The 8,923-nt window shown below is 44.3% G+C and overlaps 1 protein-coding gene across 1 annotated transcript; it reads left to right on the top strand.

The window, feature by feature from the left end:
* The first annotated feature begins 1,199 nt into the window (after window positions 1-1,199).
* Window positions 1,200-8,722, top strand: LOC100384366 (ATP-dependent zinc metalloprotease FTSH 4 mitochondrial). The gene is made up of 7 exons (NM_001349058.1): window positions 1,200-1,454; window positions 2,998-3,085; window positions 3,374-3,634; window positions 5,317-5,553; window positions 5,631-5,755; window positions 6,898-7,374; window positions 7,452-8,722. Exons 1-7 carry the CDS (start codon window positions 1,428-1,430, stop codon window positions 8,349-8,351), a joined length of 2,115 nt encoding a protein of 704 aa, NP_001335987.1. The 5' UTR covers window positions 1,200-1,427; the 3' UTR covers window positions 8,352-8,722.
* Window positions 8,723-8,923: the final 201 nt, after the last annotated feature.

The following is an 8,923-nucleotide window of genomic DNA, read 5'->3' as shown; positions in this document are numbered from 1 at the left end:
TTCTACAGGGCCCAGGCACTTCTCCGACAGCCACGTTATCGCGTACACAGGGCTCTAGCACCTCTCCGACAGCCACGTTGACATGTATACAGGGCTCAGGCACTTCTCTGCCAGACACGTTAGCGCATAAGCTACACCCCCCATTGTACACCTGGACCATCTCCTTGCATCTATAAAAGGGAGGTCCAGGGCCTTCATGCGGGAGGGTCGCGCAGAGGGACGAGCAAACGAACAGGCTCACTCTCTCTCTCGCGCGCGAACGCTTGTAACCCCTACTACGAGCACCCCCTGGTGCGAGATAACACGAGCCGCATTTCCCTCTTGTGTTCCATCTTGCGCCAACCCATCTGGGCAGGGGCACGCAACGATAAAATTCACTGGTCGGCCCGGTTGAGGGTCCCCCGGGGTCCGAAACGTCGACAATAAGAGATACACGTCATGTGGGTAAAGTTGTACCACCTCTGCAGAGTGTAAAACTGATATGTCAGCCGTGATCATGGTTAAGAGCAGCATGTACCCTCACATGATAATTGAACCTAAAGATGGAGTCAAAATCGTGATCCCGTGGTTTTTTAAATGGTTTGTTTAAATAGTTTCACTTAAGTGTTTTGAGATATAATCATTATGCTCATAATTTTATTGGGTTTTGAGATACACTTACAAATAGTAAGTTAGGTGTTGCTAATAAAATATTGACCAACTAAAATGCTTACCACGTAACCATAGCCTACCTTGCTAACCTTGCATAGTTCCTCCCATTTGCTAAGCCCTCACCGTAAGTGAGTTCACCTATTGTTAAAATTTTTATCAGAAGGTGATGAGGAAGACTTTGACAAAAACGTTGACGAGTATGGAGTCCAGCGACGCTCCGGTCATCTTCCTCTGAGAGATTACCCATAATATTTTTGTTGTACTTTGATGATAATATTGTTCAAGATTTTTAAGTTTAGATAATGTAATAAAGTTATTATACTCTTTTTACGTTTTTATTGTATTATCTTTTAATATATCACACTTGTGGCACAACATATATATGAAAAATGAATTCTATTACATATATGTTATACATTCGATTTTTGTTTGTAAAGAGTGTGACACATATACACTTTGTGCTGCCGGATACAGGCATACAGCCTAACAATTTAAAAAAGACAAAAAATCGAGGGCGTTCTCACTCATGTCGTCTTCCTCTCCTTCACTTTTCCTGTACGCCCTCGAAGCTTCGACTGCTTGCCCATGACCTAAGCCGCTGCCGCCTACACCCTCACATCCCGCGCCCTCCTCTATCGCGCCGCCACCGACCACCCCCAAATCCTGCTTCCCCACCGCTCGCTTCCGTTGGGATCGTCCGTCCTCCCAGACCGCGTGGGCGCTTCTTCTTCGGAATCTCCGTGGGCCGAGTGGCGCTGGGCTAGGGATTCGGGCCCATGGCGTGGCGGCGCGTCCTCACCCAGGTGAGAGTTCTGCCTGACCTTTTCTTCGTTACCGCGCTTTATTGTTGTATTGAGATACGGTGGTGGCCTCAAATCTTCGATCTTGTGTGTCTGGGCGGGATTGCGAGCTGCGTTGTTAGGCTCTGCGCATACGAACAACGTCTGCAGATGTCTGTTCGTATACATGGCTATCTTGGGAGCTGTCTGTGAGGATGTCTCTGCTGATGAAACATGTAGGCGATGAGGCTACTGATTTTGGCCAAACAGTGATCCAGTTTGCGTTTTGTATTCGTTATTAATTCCGCTACTAATCGAAAGAATCTTGTCTTTAAGTTTAAAATTCTGGATGGTCTATTATATGACCTGTCGTCAGATTATTGTGATAGCCTGTATCTGTATGAGCATTTACAGGAAACTCTAGATTTAAGTCGAGATGTCATCTAGCGTGTTGTTCTGTGTCCTGGGATACTAATTTATACTTTTTATTAGGACATAACAATAATAGTAACTAAAAAAATTGATGCCAAGTCCATTTAATGATGGATATTGAGATCTACTGTGACAATTGTTGCTCACAATCTTAATCAGCTATGCTGTATTGTCAATTTATCGTTCTGTGTCTAGTGAAAATAATTCTTAGGACGGAACAGTAAGAACTAAAAACTGATTGCAAATCCATTTAAATAATGAACATAGAGATGTTCTGTAACAATTGCTGATCACAATTGAATAATCTGCACTGTGTTGGAACCTGCCTCCTGGGACAGCAGGATCCAATAGGGAAGTGGTGGGAGTAGTTTAATGCCTCTAAACACAGGGTGTCGAGGCAATAGTGTTCTCTCTCTTTGCTTTGGCACAGTACGTGGGGATTTATAGGTAACCGAGGGACCGCCCGCCCTTGTCAAGGACAGCTAGGCCCTCAGTTACCTAATTTATCCCCGGAATATTCCCTCATAGGGGGGGGGGTACAGTGTGTCATTACAACATGCTTTATTACAGACGCGGCCCACATGGCACTTGCGGGCGTGGTCCCACGACATGGGCCGAATTGCACATGGGCCCCTTCTCGCGCTGAGGGGGACAAAGCCTTGTAGTCTTCGAGGCTTCGATCACCCGGTCCTTGAAGTCGTCGGGGGCCTTCGCCTAGGCTTGTCGGGGCGAAGGAGGCGCTTGGGCCTTCGCACAGACGACGTCCGCGGCCCGGCCGGTGGGGCCTGCTGGCGCGGCCTTCGGCCTGCGGAATGTTGATGTAGAGGTCGACGAGCGAGGGGTAGGCGTGTTCGCCTTCGCCCCAACACACTGCTATATTGTAATTCTGCGTTTCGTGAAGCTAATTCTTAGGAAGAGCAGTAAGAACTTAAAATTGATGGCAAGCCCATTTGAATAATGAATTTTGAGATGTTATGTAACAAATGTGTAATCAAATAATTGGCTCTGTGATATTATTATGTTCTATCCTTGTTGATGTATGTATACATATCAATGTTTGGTGCTTTAACTGATCCAGGTTTGTGTGTGTGTGTGTGTGTGTGTGTGTGTGTGTGTGTGCGCTGTTCCGTCACAGATTGCAAGGCATCGACCAACAAAAGCAATCTACAATGAACTAGTTGCTTCCTCCCCTTTGGGCGCTTTTCAAAGTGACATCACTGCAGGTACACGGAGGTGACAATCAATCATTGGGCATCTGTTTCCTATTACTCTATTAATATGTTGCCGCCTAACTGTGTGACATTTGCATCTTCCTAAAGGTACCATGCTCACTGTAGGACTTTCCATATCATTTGCTGTCCAAATTTATATATATATTATTTTTCTTTACACACTAAAGTTGTTTGTGATGGCTATCATGCATCTGGTATATATTATATGACTTTCTTCAATGCAGTGCCACTATTCAGTGCCATTGTTTGACATCTATATGGTCTTGTTGCTCACTCCAGGTGCCAGAATTAAAAATTTGCAAGAGAGGAACCAGTCAAGTTACATCGGTAGCCTTGCACGCCGGGTGCGAGACCTAGAATCACCAAGCCAAACCTCTCTTCTTAAAGAGATTTACAGAAGTGACCCGGAGCGTGTCATACAAATATTTGAAAGCCATCCTTCATTACATTCTAATCCCGCAGCACTTTCGGAGTATGTAAAAGCTCTTGTAAGGGTTGATAGGCTGGACGAGAGTGCCTTGCTTAAAACACTGCAGAGAGGTACCAAAGTCCTAAGACATTTCCTTTATTTCATAGCTGAGAAAATTTTGCATTCTGTTACATTATATGTGCAATGCAGCTACTGTTTATTTTTCCAATTGTAGCATCACTTGAAAAACACCTGTATAGTGGCGGTGTTCTTATATTATGGATACATCCAATGCTCTGCTAGTAGGTTTTGATGCCTATGTCTTGGATACAAATTCTTTTCTATCCTTATGAATAAACCACAGCAGTTAACAAATGCATATGCTGTAAAAAAACTTTATGCTCTACTGTAGTTCCGATTTACTTTGACTAGTAAATATGCTCGTGCTTTGCTATGGGCGAAGGCCCTTGAAAACTTAGCGCTGTCTCCTGGTTGTGTACGCCATTCACATCACGTGTTTCAACGGCAGTGTTCGCTAGTAGCACCTGTTTTGAGAAAGAGATGTGGTAACAGATATCCTTTTTGAAGCGAGGAAGGAGACGTGTGGAAGCACGTCTGATTAGAAAGGAGAGTGCAAGAAAGAAACCTGATATTGTTTTCCATGGGGTTTCTCTGTTTTTTCATTATTTTTATTAGGAAAGTGTAGAGTTGCTTACATGTCCTGATATTATGGAGCCCCAAAACCACCTCTGCACCTTTATTCCATCCTCCTGGCTAACTTTGGGCTTGTGTAGAATGGATGCTATTGCCTGTTTCCCTTACGCGCCAAGGCAAAAAAAACTGCTGCAGCTGTCTGCTAATCCTAGTGGTTGTGGAAAACACCACACATGCATGGCCCGGAGCCCCGGAGGTACTGGCAGCCACACCGAGCACACCCAGCTGCCAGCTTTGCTGCTGCTGCTGCTGCTTCCTGGCACATGCAGTTCTATCATAGCTGCTGGCCCGCGTGCCTTCCTGCTTGCTGACTCAGTTGAGCACCAGCTCTGCTGTCTGCGCGCAGGACAGCGCGGTGGGGCCTGGCCTGCTTTTGCCCCAGATGGATGTGAGGAGGGGTTAGACTTGCATGGTATGTGAATCGGTCGATGGTGGGCTCAGCATTCAGTGATGAGAGGAGATTGAAAATTAACCTAATAAATAGGTTAGTACTCATCCTTTATGAATTCATCCACTGTCTGTGCTTGCTTTGTATGTAGCACCGAATAAAAATTATCAGAGTTAATTTGAGGTGTAAGCAAGTCTACCGGAGAATATTCATGCGAGTCTTTTCTCTTCCCAATGTTCATGTCTGACTCCAACTTGTAGGCCACATCGTCCATAATGAACTCCAACTGCTTTTGGTGCCTGAGACGACAGAAACACTTAGGTTTTATGCGTGTGTTGGATGGACAACTAAAACACGAATCTCTTTAGTAATTGAAGAGAGATCTCTAGTTTTGTACGTGTTACCAAATTCTTGGACATTGAGGTTTACTAAAATGAGAATTGTGAGAGTAATGGTAATCTTAAACCACTTATTGCTGTTTTGTACTATATATGCAGGCAAACACATTAGATTTTTAGAGTAATAATTCAGGGAAACATGTTCTCTCTATAATACTTTATTTTTGTGCTCTTATCTAAACATATCCAAATCTTCTGTGTATATGAGTCTATAGTTCAAATTCCTGTAGTGAAGCCTGGGCGGCATAAGTTGGTAATGCACGTCCTTTGTTCAACATGACTTAAAAACTCTATTTATGAATTTTTTGTACAGGTGTTGTTTCCTTGACAAGGGGGGAAGAAAGCTTTAGTAGCATTCCAGCTTTAATTGGTGCTGGTCAACTGACAAAGGATGGAGCTCTTGGCACTGCAAATGCACCTATTCACATGGTCACAGCAGAGACAGGTCAATTTAAGGATCAGCTTTGGCGTACCTTCCGAAGCATTGCACTAACTTTCCTTCTTATTTCGGGCATCGGTGCTCTCATCGAGGATAGAGGAATCAGCAAAGGTTTGATTTTTGTGAAAGATATGTATTATCTTTTGAACGGCAAGTCAGCCCATTAACCCTTTATAGATTGAATGTAGGTCTTGGTCTGAATGAAGAGGTTCAACCAAGCATAGAGTCTACTACAAAATTCAGTGATGTAAAGGGTGTTGATGAAGCAAAATCTGAACTTGAAGAAATAGTTCATTATCTTCGAGATCCCAAGGTGACACCTTTTTAATCATTAGTCTTGAAAAATGGTATATTTCTTGAAGTCAAACAATGCTACTTGAATTGTTTCCTCCACCTGCTGTTCTTTGGGATTGGGGGTAGGGGCCGTTAAAAATGATCCCATTGCCATGATGTGATACTATCATGCTTGAATCTTCCCAGTTTTTTTTACCATGTATTGCTTTTGGAGTCATCAACCAATACCTTTGTTTGCACACACTTGTGAAAAATCAGTGCTTAGACTGTTTGGTCTCATTCTATCAGCAGTACTCTTCCAGCTATTAGTAACTACAATGCTCTTTATGTTACTCCCTCCGGTATCAAAAAACAAGTCGTTTTAGAAATGATTACACGTACCAAGGACTGATGCATCAAGAGTCTAGTTTCCAGTCGTGCCCTTATTAAATACGGCAAGCTGTCGTTCCTTTCTTAAGTGGTTACCAACGTCTCGTTTAAGCCATGTGGTCTAGGTTCGAAACCTGACACCTGTATTCTTGCCCTTTTCCATCGTTTTTGCATGGTGGTACTATTTTTTTTACCCTTTTCCATCGTGGGCTGGGTTGCTCTCATTTGCATGGCCTGTCGCTTTCAGCTGTGTGTCTCCTAATTTTGCATGCATGCTCTTTTTCAGTCATTCGCGCTCACACATTTTTCAGTCACGACGTCCTGCTCGCCGTGCTGGTTGTGCTCCTCGCCTCGCTCGTGCTCCATGGTGGTAAGATAGGGCAGCGATCTAGCACCGGTAGCTGGAGAAAGGAGTTGAGGAGAGGAAACATTGCTTGCGTGCCTTGGGACTGCATATTCACGTGGAGTTGAGGAGAGGAAACGTTGAGTAGAGTAGTTACCGGTGTCTCGGGACTGCATATGCAAGGACAATTTTGACCAAAACTGCTGCTAAAACATTGAATGACATGTTTTAGACTACTTTGAGTTTGTAGCTCCAGCGACTTGTATTTTGATACCAGAGGGAGTACTGATTACTGAATAGATTTTTAAAGTTGCCATTAATTAGTTCATCATTGATCTATCCTTTCTATTGCTTTTATGAAGCTCATCTCGTCTTGACAACACCTGGAGGTACCTTATTTTTCATTTTGTCTTTCGTATGATGCTCACAAACTGTGCTCTTGTTTTCAGCGCTTCACACGTCTTGGTGGAAAACTTCCGAAAGGAGTCTTGCTTGTTGGTCCTCCTGGCACTGGGAAAACCATGCTAGCTAGGGCTATTGCTGGTGAAGCTGGTGTTCCTTTCTTCTCTTGCAGTGGAAGCGAGTTTGAGGAAATGTTTGTGGGTGTTGGAGCTCGGAGAGTGCGAGACCTTTTTGCTGCAGCAAAAAAACGATCTCCTTGCATAATATTTATTGATGAAATAGATGCAATTGGTGGGAGCCGGAATCCTAAGGATCAACAGTATATGAAGATGACCTTGAACCAGCTGCTTGTCGAGTTGGATGGTTTTAAGCAGAACCAGGGGATAATTGTCATTGCTGCAACCAACTTTCCTGAGTCACTAGATAAAGCCCTAATCAGACCTGGGCGTTTTGACCGCCATATTGTTGTTCCCAACCCAGATGTTGAAGGTCGACGTCAAATCCTAGAATCCCATATGTCAAAGGTGATTCTTGAGAACTCTTGTTCCTGTGTTATTCAAATGAAATCGTTTTCTCTTACCGTCCTATTTGTTTATTGCAGATCTTGAAAGGTGATGATGTGGACTTAATGATCATTGCCAGAGGAACACCCGGATTCTCCGGTGCAGACCTTGCTAACTTGGTAAATGTTGCTGCACTTAAGGCTGCCATGGATGGCGCAAAATCTGTCACAATGAATGATCTTGAGTATGCAAAGGACCGAATCATGATGGGTAGTGAGCGGAAGTCGGCAGTTATCTCTGATGAATGCAGGAAGCTGACAGCATACCATGAGGGTGGGCATGCCCTTGTTGCCATCCACACAGAAGGAGCTCACCCTGTCCACAAGGCTACCATCGTACCCAGGGGGGTGGCCCTAGGAATGGTGGCCCAACTCCCTGACAAAGACCAGACTAGTGTGTCAAGGAAACAGATGCTAGCGAAACTGGATGTCTGCATGGGAGGCCGCGTGGCAGAAGAGCTTATATTTGGGGATACTGAGGTGACCTCCGGTGCGTCGTCAGACTTCCAGCAAGCAACTGCAATGGCAAGAGCGATGGTTACCAAGTATGGCATGAGCAAGCATGTTGGCCTTGTCTCTTATAACTACGAGGACGATGGAAAGAGCGTGAGCTCAGAAACCAGGCTTGTGATTGAGCAGGAGGTGAAGAATTTCCTAGAGAACGCGTATAATAATGCGAAGACCATCCTTACGAAACACAATAAAGAGCTACATGCTCTGGCCAACGCACTTCTTGAGCACGAGACCCTCACAGGAGCCCAGATAACGAACATATTGGCCCAGGTACGTAACAAACAGCAACAAGAACATACTGTCGAAGCACCACAGAGGGCCCCAGCTTCCCCGGCATCACCAGCTGCGGCGGCAGCAGCTGCAGCCGCCGCGGCAGCACAGCAGGCGGCAGCCAAAGCTAAGGGAGTGGCTGGTATGGGATCTTAGCACATGGAGCGCCCCACCGGATGTATATTTAACCAAACAAGCAAAGCTGTTCCAGCGATTGACAGTTGATGAAGGTCATCGGATGTATTGTATGCTAAACTGCTGCAGCAATAGAACACACTGATTGCGTGGAAGTTACTCTTCCATGTGCCTCGAGTGCAAAGCAGAGACAAAAAAACTGTACGTGTTGTAGACTTGTAGCTGGTGCTTGAATCAGTTTTGTACCCACATCGAAAACAATTCCTGTTGTTTACACCCCGAAAAATTGTTAGATTTCGATCTGGCTGCCTTGTGTACCCTAACAGAGCGTAAATTGTAACACATCCTGAATAAGGCCCTGTTCCAATCTCGTGAGATAAACTTTAGCAGCTATTTTTTAGTTACTTTTAGCCATTTATAATCTAAACATGAGAGCTAAGGGGGTGTTTGGTTTCTAGGGACTAATTTTTAGTCCCCCATTTTATTCCATTTTAGTCCCTAAATTACTAAATATAGAAACTAAAACTCTATTTTAGTTTCCCTATTTAACAATTTATGAACTAAAATGGAATAAAGTAGAGGGACTAAAGTTT

Source organism: Zea mays, chromosome 8 (assembly GCF_902167145.1).
Source record: "Zea mays cultivar B73 chromosome 8, Zm-B73-REFERENCE-NAM-5.0, whole genome shotgun sequence".
NCBI lineage: Eukaryota > Viridiplantae > Streptophyta > Magnoliopsida > Poales > Poaceae > Zea > Zea mays.
This window is presented reverse-complemented; position numbering and strand designations above follow the sequence as displayed.